Here is a 22,717-nt window from a genome sequence, read left to right as displayed (position 1 = left end):
TATCCATGTACTTAGATCTTAAAGGAACCATTTTAGCAACTATGTGCACTCCTTCCCTAAATGTATAAATAATGTTATTTACATCCACCGTTCATATTATGCATTATCGCAGGGAAGATCTGTGACCTAATAGAATTGTATATCTACAATTTTCCTGAGATTCTTTCCATCACTGGAAAATGTAATCTTTTAAAATTTCCTCTTTCTTATCACCCCTTTCCGGGTTCTATTAAGTTTTCCCCATAATTTCTTCTTCTTTGATTAAGTAGACAATTTGATCTTGGATACTTGCTATTTTTATTCTTGATCTGAGCTTCTAAATGGTAAACAAAACAGGATTAAGGCAACTTGTCCATTCACTATTATATCCCTTACTTCTCCATCCCTCCAAATCTTCGTGTAGGAACCAACCACTCTTCACTCTGCAGACTGTGCTACCAGTGTAGTCTGAAAAGCAAAAAAAATCTAAATGCCAAAAACAAACTGTCCATGTAACCGCTACACCTTATACAATGAAAATGCATGCTTCACTAACAGACTGCACCATTAATTGTGTGTTCGTGTTAGTAACCCCACGAGTTGAGTTTTAAACCTCGGCAGTGCCGTATAGCAGATACTGAAAATGGACATGTTGCCTCATTTATAGTGTCAACTTGGCTTGATAATATCATCTTTCACCAGTCAGAAAGTTGTGGATTCAAGTCCCACTCCATGAACAAAGCTGACGCTGCAATGGAGTTTTTTTTTATTCACATCGCTGGCAAGGCCAGGATTTATTGCCCGTCCCTAATTGCCCTTTAGCAGGAGGTGGTGAGCCATCTATCCTGAGCAGCTTATTAGGCTATTTCAGAGGGCAGTTAAGAGTTATGTTGAGTCTGGAGTCACTTGTAGGCCAGACTGAGTAAGGAAGGCAGATTTCCTCCCCTGAATGATATTGGTGAAGGATGGGTTTTTACAACAATCTTGTCGTTTCAGATTCATAGTAAAGAGACCAGCATTTTATTCCTGATTTAATAATTCATTGAATTTTAAATTCCTGCAGCTGCCATGGTGGGATTTGAACTCATGTAGCCTGGGTCTCTGGTGCTGTGGTTCAAATTAGATGTTAAACGGAAGATCCTTCTGCCTGCTCTGTAGACATAAAAGGCTCTATCACATTATTTGAAAAAAGCAGTGAGTTCTCCCAGTGCCTTGGCTAATATTTCTTCTTTAACTAATGCCATCAAAAATAGATTAGCTTGTCATTTGTCTTATCGTTGTGGGACCTTGCTGTGTGGAAAAAATGGATGAGGGTGTTGGATGTAGTGCAGAAAAGTCAGCTGAGGTTTTGTATTTACATTTTAAGAAAATTTGAAGGTGTTCTCCATGGAATTGAAAAAACAATTTTTTAGCAGTTTTTCCTTTTGCACCTGACTTGTAGTTTGTATTAGCATCGATTTCAGTATATGTTTGAGTTAACCGAGTTATCTGAATGAAATATTTGTGATCAAGGTCTCAGCCTATGGAGGATTATGGGAAAAACTCTAACTATCTGTTGAAAGAATTGATGACACTATAACATTTTTTTAAAACTTGGAGCTGTCCTTTTAAAATAAGCTGTAATATTCTTTTTGGGGCCATTTATTTCATTCGAGTATTGTTGTAACATTTAACTCAATTCCAATAGTAGATTGTTTTTTTTTTATTTAGAGGTCCATTGTTCATTCAACCCCCGCCCACATAAAAACGGAATTTTCAATAACTCTGCTTTCTGTTCTGAACTATGCCTTGGAACTGACGGTACAAAACAAGAAGAATTGGCTTTTTTTAATTAATACCAGCAAGTTTTATCTTCATAGTTACAGGGCACCGAACAATTGGTTAAGTCTACAATATAGAAGTAATTATCTAGCTCATTTTTCAAAAATGTATTAAACTGGTTTATCAGTGAAAGGAAGGTCTTCGGCTGTAAGGGAAGGCAAGAGAAGAAGGGGGCGGAGGGAACCTGAATTGGTTCTCAGCGTTGTGGGATAACAAATTAGGTTCTCAAGGAGAAGGTAAAGTTGCTTGCCAGTTTGGAGGGTACTCAATTGTTTCTTTTGGAGTTGGGCGGTTGGTGGGACACAATGGAGGAGTTCTGAATTGCTTCTCAGTTTGAGGGTTGGAATTACTTAATATTGGAGTGAAAAGTCTTAAACTTCTCTAGGATGGTGGGGTGGGGTTATTGGGCAGGGATGGAGATATGGAATTGCTTGTCCATGTGGGATGAGGTGGGAAGATTCCAAGTTGCTTCTTGGTAACTGAGAGGTAAACATCTTGGTAACAAGGATAATTGAGATGATTGGTGCATTTCTTACCTGTTTGCCAGCTCTACAGGGCATTCCTTGAGCGTCACCCATTGATTTTTGCCAAAAATCTAACATGGGTTTCATTTTTTAAAGACATTTGCGGTGCTTCAGTTTTATTAGCCACTTCCAGTTTCTTCCACTAAGAGGAATCATCACATGATTGCACATGAATCTTTAATTTTTGTATAATGATGGACTTACCGTATCCTTATTGAAGTTCAATGAGTTGGATGGCTGTTCTCTTGCCAGATAGGACTCATCAAGAAAGGTCAGAGATCATTCTACTGCTCGTGGCCCAATATGTGAACAGTTCATTTCAAAGCTCTCTGAAACAGTTTATAAGCTTTCTTAGAGAATTATTTTCTTAATGTGTCAGCTCAGGATAAGTCTTTTGGCATGCTTCTTGCCTACAGTTTATACACTACTGGGGCATACTTCCATTTGTGGCAGTTGAATGAATGAAGAAAGGCAGATTGTCCACCATAGTTATGATTTTCATTCTTTGAAAAGATGTGCTTTGGTATACTCCTGCTTACAATGTGTGTTAGGTTGCAGAAAATGCAGTTTCTTTAGGAAAACTGATGAAATTTACACCCTAATGTGTGCTGTGAACGGAAGTAGTCCAATATGTCGGGGCGAGTCGAAGAGACTTAGTAGTTGGCAGGAAAAAAGACAGAGGCGCAAGGGGAGAGCCAACTGTGTAACAGCCCCGACAAACAAATTTCTCTGCAGCACCTGTGGAAGAGCCTGTCACTCTAGAATTGGCCTTTATAGCCACTCCAGGCGCTGCTTCACAAACCACAGACCACCTCCAGGCGCTTATCCATTGTCTCTCGAGATAAGGATGCCAAAGAAGAAGAAGAAGAACGGAAGTAGTATGCAACACGATTACAGTGACTCTTCTTCACCGAGTTATGTTGCATTGGAGGTTGCACAAATGTTCTGTCGTTCATTTCCTTTCTTCACGAAAGGCAAAGAAACCTATTGGAATAAATCATTCAAGCTACAACAAAAACAATAACTTGCATTGATTTGGTGTCTTTAACATAGGAAAAAAATCCCATTGTTATAGAAGATTTCTCAAGCAAAAATGGACAGCAATTAAAAGGAGATGTTAGGAAGAGGTGACCAAATGCTTGGCCAAAGAATTGAGGTTTAAGTGGGGGGTCTTTACTGGATGAAATTGCAGCTCATCCAAGTGTGGATGTCAAATGAGCAGTCTGACAACACAGAGGCAGTGGAAGGGCCATGAAAGATGGTGGAGATGTAGCGCTGAGTATGATCCATGTGTGTGTGGTAGGAGGGGGCCAAGGATAGATCCTGGGGAACTCGAGAAGTAATACTGCGTGTTCTGGGAGGTGCTGTAGATGTTCTAGGTCCAATCAAATAGATAAGAATTGACCTGTGAGGGCAGTTCCACTGAGCGGGATGAGAGAGGAGGCATTGGAAGAGGATGGTGTGTTTGATCATTTTGAAGACCGAGAGAAGATGATGAGGATGAAGAGGATGTGACTTTGAGTAGGGCAGTTTCAGTTCTGTGGCAAGAGTGAAAACCTGATTGGAGAAATTCAAACATGGAATTACAGGAAAGATGGATTTGGCTAAAATTAATATTAAATAAATTTGACAAGATTTTTACTACAGAAGCAAAAAAAAGCACGGCAACAATGGTATGCTTAAATTAGATAGCATTATAGTTTGTGCAACATAGGTTTGGCTTTATTCTTCTTTGAAAGAAGTTCAGCATCTATCTACAGAGCACCATGTAGCCTAGATAGAACAGGTGGACATGACATTGAATGATGAGAAGAGTAACGAGATAAGTGCATTTAAAATACAAAAAGGGGATGTATTAAACTAATCAAACTCAAAGAAGATAAAGCCCCTGGATGGATGGATTGCATCCACACATATTAAAAGAATCTAGGGAAGAGTTAGCATAGACATTATGACACATATTTAATATCTCGTTAGAAAAAGGTGTAGTGCCAGAGGACTGGCAGATAGCTAACTTAATTCTTATATTTAAAATGAGGGACAAAACATGCCCAGGGAATTGTAGACCAGTCAGCTTAACATTGGTGTTAGGAAAAATAATGGAATCCCTACAAAAGGAGAGAATAGAAGAATATCTAGAGAATAAAAAATAATAATGAATAGTCAGCATGGATAATGGGAAAATCTTGATTGACCAACCTTATTGAATTTTTTGAGGAGGTAACAGAAAGTACACAATGGTAATGTAGTAGATGTAAGTTATCTGGATTTTCAAAAGGCCTTCAATAAGGTGGCCCATAATAGACTAATGAATGTGGGGTGGAGCAACAAAGGGATCTCTGAATGCAAATACACCAGTCATTATGAGTTGCACCACAGATTAGCAAGGCCATTAAAAAAAATGCAAATCAAGCACAAGGCTTTATTTCTACAGGGATAGAATTGAAAAGTAGAGAAGTTAAGATAAACCTGTTTCGAACCTTGGATTAGACTACACTTAGAGTACTGTATGCAGTTCTGGTCACCATATTATAAAAAGGATATAGAGGCTCTGGAGAGGGTGTAGGGAAGATTTACAAGGATGATGCCAGAAATGTGCAGGTATACATATCAGAAAGGATGAACAGGCTGGGTCTCTTTTCTCTTGGGGGAAGAAAAGGTTGAAGGGTGACCTAATAGAGGTCTTTAAGATTATGAAAGGTTTTGGTAGACAGTACAGAGAATAGTTCCACTTGTGGGGAAGAGCATAACTAGAGGCCAGCAATATACAATAGTCACCAAGAAATCCAATAAGGAATTCAGAAGAACCTTCTTTGCCCAAAGAGTGGTGAGTATGTGGAGCTCCCTACCAGAGGGAATGGTTGATGCAATTAAGGGGAAGCTAGGCAAGCATATGAAGGAGAAGGGAATAGAGAGTTACGATGATGGATTTAGATGAGGAAAGATGGGAGGTGGCTCAAATGGAGATTTAACGGCGGCATGGACTGGTTGGACAGAATGGCCTGTTTCTGTGCTGTATATCCTATGTAATCCTAGCTTGTTCCTTCTGGTGCAAATCAGATAAGGTTGCTTTTCCTGATTGCTATCGATGACTCTTGCTGGATTTTGTGTATCTGTGTCTATCTGGTCTTTTGGCACCTGTGGAATTATACTTAAAAAGAGTCAGCACCTTCAGGAGAGAATAGGAAGAAGTGGCAAGGCATAAAATTATTAAATTAAACATTGCTCCAGTCAAAAGATGTATTTTTAAAATCTTTCTATTTTGAGGCTACTTGCTTTCTGCAGGGAGGGGAAAATTACAGGTGAGTTGGCCTAGGTTAGTCTTGCATGACTGCTGGCAGTTGTCTTGAGTCATTGGGTGAACTTAGAAGTTGTTTGCTTACATGCCCTTTCCATTAGGAAATAATGTGGGAATCAAAGGGAAAAAAATAAATGGGGGAAATAAGATGCCTCTGTGTTACAGTCTGAAAGCCTGTTGACCAGCTCATTGCTGAGGACACTTTTACCTGAAAAATCAGACATCACGAGTACTTGGAGCAGAAATGTTATCTTGTCCGAGATAAAGCAGCAAAATACTTCAAAAACTGTACGATTTGAAACTCCAATACAGGTAAGCTGTGGCATTGGTTTTTTAAAGGTCTGCATGCATTGCCGAAAAATTATTTCTTCTTTTAACCCTCGTCCATGTTTCACAGAAGTAATCAGATTCTTCCAGTTTTTTTAAATATTATTCTTGATTTAGAAACTTTCAACTTCAGGCAAGACACTGCTTCAGCCATGTCACTTACATGTTGATAATTTGGTTCACGAGTGCTTCTTGTGGTTTAATATATCCTTGGTTGCTTGCTCACTTAAAAGAGGTACAAAAATTGGAAATAGTATTTTTGGTTGTAACCCTTTCTGGAGAAACTACAATTTGATCCTATGCCTCCCATATATCCTACATACCTTCAATCCTGGCTACTTGGAGCCACTGGCAAAGTAGGTTAAGGGATAGGTCAATAGAGATGCAGTGACAGACATTTAAGGGAATATATCAATACACAGATAGATACTTTCCAATGAGAAAGAAAAATTGCAAGGGGACGACCACCATTTATGGTTAACTAAAAAAGTTAAAAATAGTATCCAAATTTAAAGAAAAAACATAATTGAGAAAACATGGGTGGCAGGTCAGAAGATTGGACAGAATATAAAAAGCAGCAAAGAATGACAAAGATTGATAAGGAGGGAAAAATTAGAGTATGAGAGAAAGTTGGCGAGAAATTTTAAGACAGATAGCAAGAGATTTTATAGATATTTTAAAAAGAAAAGGGTAACAAAGTGATCCTTGGTCCTATAGAAAGTGAGTTTGGGGAATTAAGAAGGGAAAATAAGGAGATAGCAGATGAATTAAACAGCTATTTTGCATCGGTCTTCACAATAGCGGATACAAGTAACATCCCAGAAATAGCTGTAAATCAGGAAATGGGAGGGAGGAACTCAAGAAAATTACAATCACCGGAGAAATGGTACTGAGCAAATTGTTGGAGCTGCGGGCTGATAAGTTCCCAGGTCCTGATGGACTTCATGCTAGGGTCTTAAATGAAGTGGCTAGTGAGATAGTTGATGCTTTGGTTTTGATTTTCCAAAATTCCCTAGATTCAAGGAAGGTTCCATTAGATTGGAAAATAGCCAATGTAACTCCTTTATTCAAAAAGTGAGGGAGACAGAAAGCAGGATACTACAGGCCCATTAGCTCAACATCTGTCATAGGAAAAATGTTAAAAGCTATTATTAGCAGGGCACTTAGAAAAATTCAAGGAAATCAGGCAGAGTAATCATAGTTTTGTGAAATGGAAATCATGTTTAAGCAATTTATTGGAGTTCTTTGAAGAAGTAACATGTGCTGTGGATAAAGGTGGATATACTGTACTTCGATTTCCAGTAGGCATTTGATAAGGTGCCACATCAAAGGTTGTTACAGAAAATAAAAGTTCATGGTGTAGGGGGTAACATTTTAGCCTGGATAGAAGATTGGCTAACGCACAGTGGCGCAGTGGTTAGCACCGCAGCCTCACAGCTCCAGGGACCCGGGTTCAATTCTGGTTACTGTCTGTGTGGAGTTTGCAAGTTCTTCCTGTGACTGCGTGGGTTTTCGCCCGGTGCTCCGGTTTCCTCCCACAGCCAAAGACTTGTAGGTTGATAGGTAAATTGGTCATTGTAAATTGCCCCTAGTGTAGGTAGGTGGTAGGGATTATGGGATTACTGTAGGGTTAGTATAAATGGGTGGTTCTTGGTCGGCACAGTCTCAGTGGGCTGAAGGGCCTGTTTCAGTGCTGTATCTCTAAATAAAAAATTAAAAAATAAAAGAAAGTAGGCATAAATGGGTCATTTTCTGGTTGGCAAGATGTAATGAGTGGTGTGCCACAGGGATCAGTGCTGGGGCCTCAACTTTATAATAAATGACTTGGATGAAGGAACCGAAGGTATGGTTGCTAAATTTACTGATGACACAATGATGGGTAGGATATAGATAGGCTAAGTGAGTGAGCAAAGATCTGGCAAATGGAGTATAATGTGGGAAAATGTGAAATTGTCCATTTTGGCAGGAAGAATAAAAAAGAAGCATATTATCTAAATGGTGAGAGATTACAGAGGGATCTGGGTGTACTAGTGCATGAATTGCAAATGGTTAGTATGCAGGTACAGCAAGTAACTAGGAAAGCGAATAGAATGTTATTGTTTATTGAGAGGGGAATTGAATGCAAAAGTAGGGAGGTTATGCTTCAGCTGTACAAGGCATTGGTGAGACCACATCTGGAGTACTGTGTACAGTATTGGTCTCCTTATTTAAGGAAGGACGTAAATGCATTGGAAGCGGTTCAGAGAAGGTTTACTAGACTAATACCTGGAATGGCCGGGTTGTCTTGTGAGGAAAGGTTGGACAGGCTAGGCTTGTATCGCTGGAGTTTAGAAGAGTAAGAGACAACTTGATTGAAACATGTAAGATCCTGAGGGCTCTTGACGGGGTGGATGTGGAAATGATGTTTCCTCTTGTGGGAGAATCTAGAACTCAGCGTCACTGTCTAAAAATAAGGGATTGCCTGTTTAAGACAGATGAGGAGAAGTTTTTTTCTGTCAGAGGGTTGTGAGTCTTTGGAACTCTCTTCCTCAAAAGGTGGTGGAAGCAGTGTCTTTGAATATTTTTAAGGTAGAGGTAGATAGATTCTTGATAAGCAAGGGGGTGAAAGGCAATTGGGGGTAAGCGGGAATGTGGAGTTGAGGTTACAATGAGATCAGCCATGATCTTATTGAATGGCGGAGCAGGCTCGAGGGGCCAAGTGGCCTACTTCTGCTCCTAATTTGCATGTTCATATGTAATTTGCTCATAACATGACTGTAAAGCAGCACCAGTCAGTATTGTCTCAAATGCTTCCAATTCATCAGTAGGGACATCTTGAGAGGAACTGAAGTATGTGGTGGTCTGATGAAGGGTCACTGACCTGAAATGTTAACTCTGCTTCTCTCTCCACAGATGCTGCCAGGCCTGTTGAAATATTTTCAGCATTTCTTGTTTTTATTTCAGTTTTCCAGCAACTGCAGTATTTTTCTTTTATATTATTGGAGTTTCTGGTTTCTCAAAAGTAACTTTTGGCAACTTATCCAATGCTCAGTAAAGCTTTTTCTTGCAGTGAATTCAATCCTATATAATGGTTTCCCAACTCTGGAGCTTGGCATGATGCCAAATAACAAGTTAACTTTTTATATATTCGTTATATTATGCTAGAAACCATCTCAGCTACTGACTTTTAAACTTTTTGTCTTCCAAAAAGCAGCAACTTGCATTTATATCATATTTTTAATATAAAACAAGGCAGGAGACACTTCACAGAGGTGTAATGGGGAAAAATGTATGCTAAGCCTAAGGAGATTTTAGGAGGATTAACCAAAACCTTGGTCAAAGACTGGATGTTGAATAAGGACAACACAGGCAGTGGAAGAATCAAAAGAGGTCGTGCAGAGGTAGAGCTGCATGTCATCAATGTACATGTGGAAGCCGACTTCATGTTTCTGTACGATGTTGCCAGGGGCCAGCTTGTAGATGAGGAGGGGCCCAAGGATTGACCCTTGTGGGTGTCTGGAGGTAATTGTGCAAAGGTAGGAAGAGAAGCTGTTGCTGGAGATGCTTTGGCTGTGATTAGATAGGCCAGAGTAGAACTAAGCAAGGGAAGTCAAGACTGAGCTGAATAACAGAGGAGAGGTGTTGAAGGAGGAATGCTGTGGTATATTCAAGACAGAGATTGATAGATTTCTAGATATTTAAGCTATCAAGGGATATGGGGATAGTGTGGGGAAAATGGCGTTGAGGTAGAAGATCAGCAATTATCTGGTTGAATGGTGGAGCAGGCTTGAAGGGCTGAATGGCCTACTCCTCCTATTTCCTATCTTCCGATGACTGTCTTAAAGCCTGCAGAGCAGTTGAGGAGGGATATTACATTATGGTCATTTTTCACAGAGAATGTCACTTGTGACTTTGAATTTCTCCAATCAGGTTTTCGTCCCTGCTGCAGCAACAACAGGACCTTAACCTAAATAGGCACAAATTTGGGAGCCAGCACAATGTTTAAGGACTTGAGAGAGGAAAGGAAGATTGGAAATGGGCTGAGTTTGCACCTGTAGATCTGGCGTACCAGCTGAGGAGCTGTGCAATTAAAACCCAGGGACCAACAGCAGTGAAGTCAGGGAAGTGTGAAGGGTAAATCCACAAGATCAGCTCAGCTTGATCAGCAGAAGCTTGAGAGAGCTAATCTTTGGAACATCTGTACAGAGGATAGGAGTGCAAAAGATCAGGAGCAGCAGCAGAAGCTTGAGCCAATCCAGCAAAGGGTGATGCCGTTCTGAAGAACAAGTGGAGCAGATCAGAGTCAGCAGCCATGGGAGGAAGCAAGTGAATATCTACAAAGGGATCATTCAGCACAGGAGTAGAATATGGAGAAGCATAGAAACCAGCAGCAATGACCAGAGCTAGCTCAGTCTACAGAAGCAAGCCTGGTACTGACATACAGGCAGTCCAGCAGAGGATAGGATCTTGGTAGAAAACTCTGGCAATTGCTGGAGGTAACAGCAAAGCTTAGAAGCCAGCAGAGAAATGGAATACACCTCAGGAGACCGTGGATTTCTGCCCAGGACCCAACACTCATTGGCTGCAGGGCGTGGAAGTATTCTGGATCTCTGCTGCAAATGTTGATCTTAAAAATTTACAAAACTATAATTGATGAGCAGGGTCCAAACAAAGGTAAGCTTTCCACCACATGTACTGGGAAGCACCTTCTTACCAAAGGATATTGTTACAACCAGGTGAGAAAGAGGTCTAGGGGTTCCCTTTCAGCCTTTACCTGATCTTATCATAACAGGGTTTAATTTTAAAAACGTCGTGTTTTTTAGTTCCCCCTTGGTGAATCCTTGTTCACCACTTTCCAATTATAAGGCAAAGAAATCAGCACAAACAGGCTTTCTTGGGTTTAAAAAAGAAAAGTTGAAATTTATTAAACTTAAACTCTAATTCGATGAACGCCTACGGATACACGACGCACCCACGCTAGTATGCATACACGCTGCACACATGCAAATAGAGACAGAAAAGAGCAGAGGAAAAATAAAGTGGAAAAGTTTTGAGGCAATATCTGAAGAGTTGTTGTTACGGTTCTTCAAGCTCACTATAGAGTCCTTGATTGTAGATAGACCTTGCTTTTCGTTGGGGCCCAGTATTCTTCTTAAACCTTGTTTGCTGTAGGAGACTTTTCTCTCATGGGGTTCAGGTGTCTTCAGTGGATTCAGAGGCTTGTGAGAAAAAGATGGGAGCAGGCAGACAGGAGAGGCTGTGGTGAGCCAGCCAGGAGAGATCTTCTCAGTCCAGGAGCATTCTGCTTTCTGCCCCAACTGTCTGTACAAATTCAAAAAAATACAGGTTGCCCAGCAGGTTAGTCATAGCTGGTTTGCCCATGTCCGTTTGTGTATTTGGCCATCTTAGCAGTCAACCTGAAATGCGAGCTCCCCCACCTTCAACATCTGGTGATCAAAAGTCCATTGTGGGCTGAATGTTTTTTTTTAATTCATTCATAGGATGTGGGCGTCACTGGCCAGGCCAGCATTTATTGCCCATCCATGTCCATGTGAGGTAGGTACACCAACAGTGCTGTTAGGAAGGGAATTCCAGGATTTTGACCCAGTGACAGTGAAGGAACGGCGATATAGTTCCAAGTCAGGATGGTGTGTGACTTGGATGGGAACTTGCAGGTGGTGGTGATCCCATGCATCTGCTGCTCTTGTCCTTTGAGGTGGTAGAGGTCACTGGTTTGGAAGGTGCTGTCTAAGGAGCCTTGGTGCGTTGCTGCAGTGCATCTTGTAGATGGTACACACTGCTGCCACTATGCGCCGGTGATGGAGGGAGCGAATGTTTGTGCATGGTGTGCCAATCAAGTGGGCTGTTTTGTTCTGGATGGTGTCGAGCTTCTTGAGTGTTGTTGGAGCTGCACCCATCCAGGCAAGTGGAGAGTATTCCATCACACTCCTGACTTGTGCCTTGTAGATCGTGGACAGGCTTTGGGGAGTCAGGAGGTGAGTTACTCGCTGCAGAATTCCTAGCCTCTGACCTGCTCTTGTAGCCATGGTATTTATATGGCTACTCCAGTTCAGTTTTTGGTCAATGGTAACTCCCAGGATGTTGATAAAGGGGGATTCAGCGATGGTAATGCCATTGAATGTCAAGGGGAGATGGTTAGATTCTCTCTTGTTGGAGATGGTCATTGCACGGCACTTGTGTGGGGCAAATGTTACTTGCCACTTATCAGCCCAAGCCTGGATATTCTCCAGGTCTTGCTGCATTTCTACACGGACTGCTTCAGATTTGAGGAGTCACGAATGGTGCTGAACATTGTGCAATCATTAGCGAACATCCCCACTTCTGACCTTATGATAGAAGGAAGGTCATTGATGAAGCAGCTGAAGATGGTTGGGCCTAGGTCACTACCCTGAGGAACTCCTGCAGTGATGTCCTGGAGCTCAGATGTTTGACCTCCAACAACCACAGCCATCTTCCTTTGCGCTAGGTATGACTCCAACCAGCGGAGAGTTTTCCCTCGATTCCCATTGACTCCAGTTTTGCTAGGGCTCCTTGATGCCATACTCGGTCAAATGCTGCCTTGATGTCAAGGGCAGTCACTCTCACTTCACCTCTTGAGTTCAGCTCTTTTGTCCATGTTTGAACCAAGGCTGTAATGAGGTCAGGAGCTGAGTGGCCCTGGCGGAACCCAAACTGAGCATCACTGAGCAGGTTATTGCTAAGCAAGTGCTGCTTGATGGCACTGTTGATGACACCTTACATCACTTTACTGATGATTGAGAGTAGACTGATGGGGCGGTAATTGGCCGGGTTGGACTTGTCCTGCTTTTTGTGTACAGGACATACCTGGGCAATATTCCACATTGCCAGGTAGATGCCAGTGTTGTAGCTAGACTGGAACAGCTTGGCGAGGGGTGCGGCAAGTTCTGGAGCACTGGTCTTCAGTACTGTTGGAATATTGTCAGGACCTATAGCCTTTGCTGTATCCGGTGCCTTCAGTCGTTTCTTGATATCACACGGAGTGAATCGAATTGGCTGAAGTCTGGCATCTGTAATGCTGGGGACTTCAGGAGAGGACCGAGATGGATCATCAACTCGGCACTTCTGGCCTAAGATTGTTGCAAATGCTTCAGCCTCATCTTTCGCACTGATGTGCTGGGCTCCCCCATCATTGAAGATGGAGATATTTGTGGATCCACCTCCTCCAGTTAGTTGTTTAATTATCCACCACCATTCACGACTGGATGTGGCAGGACTGCAGAGCTTAGATCTGATCCGTTGGTTATGTGATCGCTTAGCTCTATCTATTGCATGCTGCTTATGCAGTTTGGCATGCAAGTAGTCCTCGGTAGTAGCTTCACCAGGTTGACGCCTCATTTTGAGGTATGCCGGGCCATGAGGTTACAGATTGTGGTTGAGTACAATTCTGCTGCTGCTGATGGCCCAAAGCGCCTCATGGATGCCCAGTTTTGCATTGCTAAATCTGTTTGAAATCTATCCCAGTTAGCACGGTGATAATGCCACACAACACGATGGACGGTATCCTCAATGTGAAGGCGGGACTTCATCTCCACAAGGACAGTGCGGTGGTCACTCCTACCAATACTGTCGTGGACAGAAGCATCTGCGGCAGGCAGATTGGTGAGGACGACGTCAAGTATGTTTTTTCCTCGTGTTGGTTCCCCCACCACCTGCCGCAGACCCAGTCTGGCAGCTATGTCATCTAGGACTTGGCCAGCTCGGTCAGTAGTGGTGCTACCGAGCCACTCTTGGTGATGGGCATTGAAGTCCCCCATCCAGAGTACATTTTGTGCCCTTGCCACCCTCCGTGCTTCCTCCAAGTGGTGTTCAACATGGTGGAGTACTGACTCATCAGCTGAGGGAGGGCGGTAGGTGGTAATCAGTAGGACCTGATGCCATGAGACTTCATGGGGTCCGGAGTCGATGTTGAGGACTCCCAGGGCAACTCCCTCCCTACTGTATACCACTGTGCCACCACCTCTGGTGGGTCTGTCCTGCCGGTGGGACAGGACATACCTGGGGATGGTGATGGCAGTGTCTGGGACATTGTCTGTCAGGTATGATTCTGTGAGTATGACTATGTCAGGCTGTTGCTTGACTAGTCTGTGGGGCAGCTCTCCCAACTTTGACACAAGCCCCCAGATGTTAGTAAGGAGGACTTTGCAGGGTTGACAGGGCTGGGTTTGCCGTTGTCGTTTCCGGTGCCTAGTTCGATGCCGGGTGGTCCGTCCGGTTTCATTCCTTTTTATTGACTTCGTAGCGGTTAGGTACAACTGAGTGGCTTGCTAGGCCATTTCAGAGGGCATGTAAGAGTTAACCACATTGCTGTGGGCCTGGAGTAACATGTAGGCCAGACCAGGTAAGGACACGTTTCTTATGTGGTATTTTATCAGATGCCTTTTGAAAGTCCGTATGCAAAACATTAACACACCACCGTCATCAACCCTCTCCATTACTTCATCAAATTCCAGATGGGCTGTTTGAACCTGCCTGCTTTAAACAATGAAAAGTACTTTGAACATTTCAATGAGTATTCACTACTATTCTCGCTTAGATGTCTAGGTTCACCAGTTCAGCAGAGATGGTTGTCAGGGTAGTCTGGTAAGATTCCACTTCCCACTGTTAGGAAAAGAAAAACCCATATTCGGTGTTAATTGGGCCCAAACAAAGCTATGAAAAAGCGAATGTTGCACTGAACTGGAAATTAAAATTTAGCAGATAGAAGTTGATCCAGAACAAAATAAAACCAAAGAAGGGAATACTCTATTCACTATTCAGGATAGCATTTGTTTTGTTTTTGTTATTACAGGAGTGCATTGGATATAGTTTTTTTTTGAAGAAGTCTGAATTGCTGCTTTTGTTCAGTTGCTTGATTTGTTGTTCCAAAGAAGGGTCACTGACCCGAAACGTTAACTCTACTTCTCTTTCCACAGATGCTGCCAGACCTGCTGAGTGGTTCCAGCATTTCTTGTTTTTATTTCAGATTTCCAGCATCCACAGTATTTTGCTTTGATTTGTTGTTAACCTTGTTCTTACAAGATTGTTAATCAATCTTTCAATAGACCAAGCTGGTGAAGTGCATTTAGGGGCAACTGTGAGATTACAGTATCCAGTTTGTGGGTCAAAGCAAATGCTTTGCTGCATCCTCTGGTTATGCTTTTTTAATATTCATTCTCTGGATGTGGGTGTCACTGGCAAAGCCAGCGTTTATTACCCATGCCTAGTTGACCACCTTCTTGAAGTGCTGCAGTCCATGTAGTATTGTTTGCATCAGTTTGATACAACTGAGTGTCCTGCTCAGCCACTTCAGGGCAGTTAAGAGTCAACCACTTTGGTTGGGACTGGAATTGCAGTTAGACCAGACCAGGGAAGGATGGCAGATTTCCTTCCTTAATGAACATTAGCAAACGAGTTAGGTTTCTGTGACAATCTGACAGCATGCCTACTTTACTCCCCACAATTTTTTTTAAAAACTGAATTCAAATTTTCAAACACTCATGATAGAGTTTAAATTTATAGTCTCTGAATTATTAGTCCATCCTTGGGATTAAAATCTCATTAACATAATCAGTACTGTACTGTAACCATATAAATAGATATTGGACTGTGAGAGTCAGTTCTGAAATGCAAGGCACGTAGGATCCGTGTATGAGGGCAATAGGTTCCCCTCAACCTGAGAAGATAGCAACGGTAAATTGGAAATTTGTAACTAGATAACATATCTCTATAACTTAAGGATGTATTCTGTGACATTGGCTAGTGCTGTGAGGGTGGAAGGGGAACCATGGACAATGTCAGCTTGTGTGGAGACCAAGCAAGCAACTTGAATTATCCGGGATTGAGTGGGGTGGGGATCAAGGCAACAGATATTGTGCCTCATGGAGTTGAGTGTGAAGAGAGCATGATGGAAGATGGCAGAGAAATTGCAGAGTGATGGGGATTCAAGACTAGAATTGGTGGGTGTCAGTGGGAAATGCACTGCCAGTTTGGTTCAGTTGACAATACTCTTGCCTCTGAGTTAGAAGGATGTAGGTTCAAGCCTCACTCCAGTACATGAGCTCATAATCTAGGCTGACACTTCAGTGCAGTACTAAAAGTGTAGGGTGTTGTTGGAGTACTGTCTTTTGGAGGACTCCTAACCCACCTAGGTGTGATTTTCTATGAAGAGGTCATGTTCAAGTTGATGTAAAAGAGCAGGAGGTGGTAATACTTAAATATGAGTTAAGCCAAATCTGGCAATAAACAACTAGGTCAGATGCATGCTCAAATTTGTAGTCTTGGGGAGATGCACCATCGATAACAAATGTCACTTTACTAAATTATTTATACAAAAATGCTTGATGGTTCTGGTCATGAATAAAGATGACTTTTCAAAAGTCAGGTAATCTAACTTGCAGTATTTCATTGGCCAAACAACATTAAGACATCCGTGTATTTAAACATTGGAAGATTACTTACAAATGCAGCACAAATGTGAATTTCTGTTAGGAAATGATGCAAAAATATATCTTGACCCAAAGTTGTTTTATTAAGTATTAATCAAAAACTTCAATTATTAGAATAATGAATTCATTAAGCAAATTAATGGATAACTACTCTGGTTTTTAAGTTTATAGAAATTTTGAGGATACTTTTTCCTGTTTATGATGCATTTTATTTTGTATGAATCACAGATGAGCAGTGAATGGGAAGCAGTAGCTTGTGGGAAGACGGAAGATCAGCTAATAATGACTGAGCAGGCTCGGAGGTACCTGAATGCGTATAATGGCAGCAACACAAGCAGGAGTCTGATCCTGTAACTGGCCACTGACGAAGGAGCCTCATCAATCTACACTAAAACTGATGCAGATCATTTAGAACTGGTGTCTTTAATCATAAACGTAACTCCTAACCCACCCAGGTGTGATTTCTATGAAGAGGTTTGAGTCTGTTTAAAATTCTGACGTAAAAAACCTAACCAAAACTAAAATGAAGCTGCTTTTGCTAAATGTAATATGTGCTTATATTTAAAGCCAAATGAAACACAATGGATGGAAAGGTGGAGAAAAGTACTGTCTTGAGTTGCACTCTTTTGTCTGGAATATGCTGTAAAAAGAACAGACTAAATGCTATTGATGGATATAAGGCCATATAATGGGTAATTGTCATGTGGTTATATTTTTGCAACTGATCCAAATTCTTAACCAAACATAACCAATTAGGATTTGTTGCTTGTAATCAAGCATTAAAAATTAAACCAACTAAGATGAGATATTCGGCAATTGACAAAACAAGATAATTTCCTATTGTATGGTGTGCTTTATTTTGAACATATGTTAATATATGATCAAATAAATGTAAGTGAAGCATAAAACCAAGTGTTTTTATAATGTAAGTAGACAGGATGAAGAATTTTTTATTTCACAATGGTGAAATACCAGTATTTAACACAGGTATCTGAAACGTGAGATAGCGTTTTGAATGTATTGTATGTAGAAGCAGGGAAAAGTTGTTAATTGGGAGGAAAGGGTACATTTTCTTTAAATTATTTTCAGCTTAATAGTATTTATGTGTATGGATCGAGCACCTAGAAGCCACTGTTGATTCCTGTTTATAAGAAATGTTGATCACACATTCCAAAATATGCACATCTGAACATATGAATTTTCTTCATATTTAGATACTTAACAGAAATCTTGAGATATGACCATTAAATTGGACTGGTTGATTGGGGGCAGGGGTTTGTGTTCACTTTCAGTTGTCTCCATGTTCCATAGATTACTTGGACCTAAGGCATGAGCAGACAGGAGAAAACTTTCCTAAACTCCCTTTACATAAATTAACTGCTGATTGATGCTCCTGCTTGAAACTGCTGTTGTGCTGCTTCCCTCCTTCTCACCATACCTTCTAGGAGAGAAGGTGGGCGAAGAACCAGAATGAGAACTGTGCACTAACTTGTATCCTAAGCATTTTACAGTAGCATATCCTGTCTCTGTAAATATAAATGAGTTAATACCATTCCACTTCCAAATCTAGTCACAATCGCAATATCATTATACTCTGCACTTAAATGTTTAACCAATAATGGATGTGCTGCCTTGTTAAATTGAGAATTGACTATACAAGCAAAGAACATGAAATGCTGCCGTTGATCTGGTCTGCCATTTATTTTATTTTTTAGCAAGATATTATTACATGCAAGTCCATTATTAGCCAGTTGCACCTTAAGATTACAATTCATAATTATCTAGTTTTTCATAAAATATATACTTCCACAAATGTACTGTAAACAAAGATGTTCAATTTAATACAAGAAGCATTAACTCCACCAATTGCAATCTACTTTTATGAAAAATGTTGCAGTTCTGGGAAGGGAGTATAAGCCCAGAAGGTGTTCATCTTTTTTGTTTTCATGACGTCACACCCGATCAATATCATTTTAATGGCATAATTATATCATTCTCATTACATTATTTATAAATAGTGGGGAGAGGGAACTTTTGCAACAACTTAGAGTGGTAATTATATATATTGCGCTACAACTTCAGCTGACAATCTTTTAACTCAATATCAAATTAATTTGATTTTTGTTCCTTCCGCATACTTTGGTTATGCAAACCTAATTAAATTACCTTTTTTATCTGTTGGATTAAATTGTTAGTGCATATGTTCATATTGCCTTGCCTTATTGTGGTTCATGCAACTATAATGACATGTCAACTTAAGAGGTTTCCTCAACTCAATTATGGTATCACCATATTGCAGCAAATTGGAGGGGAAAAGCATACTCCTTGAGCTCAGTATTTTTTAATTCAATTTTTTCCCCTATTTTTAAGATATATGCTTAAAACCAAGCAATTTAATCTTAAAATTATTTCAGAAGAGAGGAACAAATTATATTGATCTCATTGAATGTTAAAAAATGATTTCTCAAATTTAAAATGAACCTTTTGGTTCTATGCCTAGGTAAAACATTGGCTTCAAGTTGCCTGAACTTAGATATTTGCACTTTTATTTTAAAGAAATGTGTGTATGCTTTTGTTTTTTTTAAGAAAGGTTTCAGTTTTGTGGATCTGCAGAGTACAATTGTGTGCATGGAGATGTAGCACTGACATGTAATAAAAACCAAAATAGTACATAGTTATTAAATAGCTATAAAATATTTAGACACTCTTTCCTCTCCTGAGTTGTACTGCTATGCACAATAGCAGGATATGCTTGCTGCTACTGAGAGATGGAAAAGGGAGCATCTGATGCACTGTGTATAGAATGTACATAGTTTGTATGATGGAAACAGTGATTCTGTAACATTTAACAGCTATTTTATGTGTGAAGGTTCTATCTTGCATGCTGTGTTGGCTAAGCACATTTTAATTGGACACTTTTGAAGGTTGTGTTTTTTATTTTTGGTGTGTTTTTAGGTGGTTTTGTTTCTGCAGGGTTGAAGTTTTGAATGTCATACATGTAGCAGTTATATAAATCCCGCAGTTGCTCTGATTGCGTAGTCTCTGGATTTATGTAACACCATTTTTGACTATCAGTCTTGCATTATTCATGGATGCTGTATAAACACTGAAAGGTTGTTAATTAATGCCATTATACTGCCATATGGGTTAAGCTTTTGCAGTGATCTGTCACACATGTGTTTTAGTATACTGGTGCATGTCCTTTCTTTGCCATTATCAAAAAAATGGTGCACCAACTGTCTATGTAGAGTGTATGTATGTTGTCAAAATAAATTGCTGTGTGCTAAAAATGTAGTTGTGTACCTTTTTAAAAAGTTTTTTAAAATCCTGTTTATCTGTGGAAAAATAAAACAATGAAAAAATAGCTGAAATCCAAACAAAAGAGATTAATTAAAATTTAGTGGGTGTGTGAGCCCACTGACCTAGCGTGGTAGTACACTGATTCACTACTTACAGGATACAGGCTTCCCCTTCTGCTAGTTGCACATCATGAGTTCCATATCTGCCATGATTATTCAACAGCCTTTTACCATAAAAGGGAAATTTCATCACACTGGATTTAAGTACTTACTCATAACCAAGTTAAGTAGCAGCCTAGCAATGGGCAGTGTGATATCCCTGTAAATAGTCTAATGGGGTGTGATCAACCAAAAAGATGTAGGAAATAGATTGCAAAACTGGCGCTAACTGAATAGCTGGATTTGGGGAGGGAGTTTTTTTTCCTATAAAAGAATTTGAAAACCTGCATCATGCACCACTTTTTATGTATGAAATTAACTACAGACCAGAAAGTTCCAAGTTCATTTCCTGGTCTGTGCTGAATTTCTTGACTTCGACACGTATAGTGAGGGCAAAACTTGGGGTGGGGTGGAGGGGGTAGGGAGGAGGAGGCGGCGTAAAATAGCAGAAAATGCCATTGGCCAGTAGCCCGACGTCTTCCTTCTTCAGTTTTTTCCAAGGGCAGCTTGGGGGTGAAGTCGGAAAAGTCTGTTCCTGAGGGTGGACAGCCAATTGAGACAATTTGAAACCTAATCAAGAGCCATTTTATGCTTGCAATGCCTCTTTCCCAACAGCATGCGGGTCACGCACTCTGTCAGCAACTCGGCAGGTTAGAGAGGCTGAGTGCACAGCAGGAAGTCATTGAGGGCTAAAACCAACATAAAATTGCCAGTATAAATGGGGGAAAACAGCAAGCTATAAGCCAACCATAGTTAAAGGCTGACGCTGACAGGAGCAGCTCCTTGAGGCAAATAAATGAGATTGGGTTCAGGAAAAGCAACTTGGTGCCATTTGATTAAGGAGACTTGGACACCTATACAGGGCTATTGACCTTTTCACCTGTGAGCTTAGAGAGGAAAAAGTGTCCACATATTCCAAAGTCAGGTGGACCACTGAGGAGGAGCTGCAGTATCCTTCAGCTTAGCTGATGCAGCATATAACAATCTTAGGCATCTGGACACAACAGAGGGGATGGCCACAAGGTCTATAGGCCAAGGGTCAGCTTCCTGGACCTCTGAGTGCTCCTGAATGCTGCAGCTCTCACGTCAGATGGTCAGAGAGCTCTGCGCTCTCTTGGAGGAAGACCTAAGGCCAGTAGGCGAAGGTGGCCACCCATTGTCTGTGGCAGTCAAGGTAACCGTAGCTCATTTTTTTTGTTGAGCTCATTTCGCTGCTGAGCCTGACATCGGCAAGATTTCACAACTGCATTGGCCAGATGACGGATGCCTTATTTGGGAGAGCATCACAGTACACTTAAGTTCAAGATAGATGTGTAGATGTGGCCAGTCAAGCCCAGATGGCTGTTGACTTTGCTTTGATATAATTTCCTCAGGTCTAGTTCCTAATAGACTGCACCCATATGGTGATCAAGGCTCCATCAGAAGAGCCAGGTATATTTGTGAATCGTGAGAGGTTCCACTCATTCAATTTGCGGCTGTTATGTGACCACCGCAAGAGGATCCTGCAGATATGTGTAAAGTTTCCAGAAAGCTGCCATGATGACTTTATCCTTTGGCAGTCTCGGGTGCCTCAGCTCTTCCCAGCACCAGACATGGTGAATGGCTCCTGGGTGACAATTGGTAACTGCTGAAGACTTGGCTGCTGACATCAGTGCACAACCCCACCACAGAGGCACAGAAGAGGTCCAATTGGAGCCTTCAACGACCAGAGCCACTGGCTTGCTCAAAATGCTGTTCGGGTGCCTTGACCAATCTGGAGGGCTCCCTTCAACACAGGCCAGTAAGGGGCTCCCAGATTGTAGTTGGTGTGCTGTGCCCTGTGCAACTTGGCACTTCAAAGAGGATTGGAACTGGTGTCAGAGGAAGGTGGGAAGAGCCCGGCTTCCACACAGGAGGCGGGCCCGGTGGAACATAACCATCCAAAAGTGCCACTGATCCCTGCTGCCACAGACCTGCGTGCCAGAGAAGCCTGCGACGCCCTCATCCAGGCATGCTGCAGCTGAATATAGTGCATTCAACATTGTACTTGTACCATCCGGAGCCCTGTGGCAGGCATTGTAGCCACACCCACCACGAGATGGTGGTGTGGTGTAATGTCAATGCCCTGGGGTCATGGGTTTAAATCCCACCTTGGCAGCTGGTGGAATTTAAATTCAATTAATCAATAAAAATCTGGAATTGGATGCTAGTCTCAGAAATGGTGCCGTGAAACTATCATTGATTGTCGCAAAAACCCATCTGATTCCCTAATGTCCTTTAGGGAAGGAAATCTGCTCCCCTTACCTGGTCTGGCTTACATGTGACTCCATACACACAGCAATGTGGTTGACTCTTAACTGCCCTCTGAAATAGCCTAGCAAGCCACTCAGTTGTCAAGGGCAATTAGGGATGGGCAACAAATGCTAGCCTTGCCAGCGACGCCCACATCCCATGAAAGATGAAAAGAACCCTTCCAACAAACAAATCTAACCACTGCAAAGAGCTGTCTTTCCATTACATTTTCAGCCTTACATTGCCATTCAAGAGCCTCATGCCACTACTTTCACATAACTGGAACATAAACAATGCCATGACACTTACCAGGGGACAACAACAACATGTCTCTGAAATAAATATTTTCCATGTGAGACTGACATTGGAATATGCACCCAAATGATTCCCTTTGTGCTACAAAAAAATTTCTGCATCCTCTTTCACTTCTACATGGTGCTGCTCCTGTGGCTTCAGCAGAACTAGAGGCAGCCAGCTTGATCCCCTACTCTGTCACATTAGGTGCCTGTGGCTGACAACCTCTGGGTTTTGGAGCCCATAAGGGCCCCACAAAAGACTGCCCCACCTGCATCTCTGTAGGGCCAGCCTCAATCA

At 41.5% G+C, this 22,717-nt stretch overlaps 1 protein-coding gene across 6 annotated transcripts in view; it reads left to right on the top strand.

Moving 5' to 3' along the window:
- The window catches only part of mybl1 (v-myb avian myeloblastosis viral oncogene homolog-like 1), a 113,369-nt gene extending 93,701 nt beyond the window's left edge, over window positions 1-19,668 (top strand). For 5 of the 6 annotated variants that reach the window (XM_068031930.1, XM_068031933.1, XM_068031929.1 and 2 more), the window contains 2 exons: window positions 5,788-5,934; window positions 16,623-19,668. In XM_068031930.1, the coding sequence (XP_067888031.1) occupies window positions 5,788-5,934; window positions 16,623-16,748 (273 nt within the window). In that variant the 3' untranslated portion in view covers window positions 16,749-19,668. The remainder of the gene's footprint in view (window positions 1-5,787; window positions 5,935-16,622) is intronic. The other variant, XM_068031934.1, reaches the window with a different exon arrangement.
- The last annotated feature ends 3,049 nt before the right edge of the window (window positions 19,669-22,717 follow it).

This window comes from Heterodontus francisci, chromosome 5 (assembly GCF_036365525.1).
Source record: "Heterodontus francisci isolate sHetFra1 chromosome 5, sHetFra1.hap1, whole genome shotgun sequence".
Taxonomy (NCBI): domain Eukaryota; kingdom Metazoa; phylum Chordata; class Chondrichthyes; order Heterodontiformes; family Heterodontidae; genus Heterodontus; species Heterodontus francisci.
Note: the sequence above shows the minus strand (reverse complement) of the source record. Positions and strands in the feature narration are given on the sequence as shown.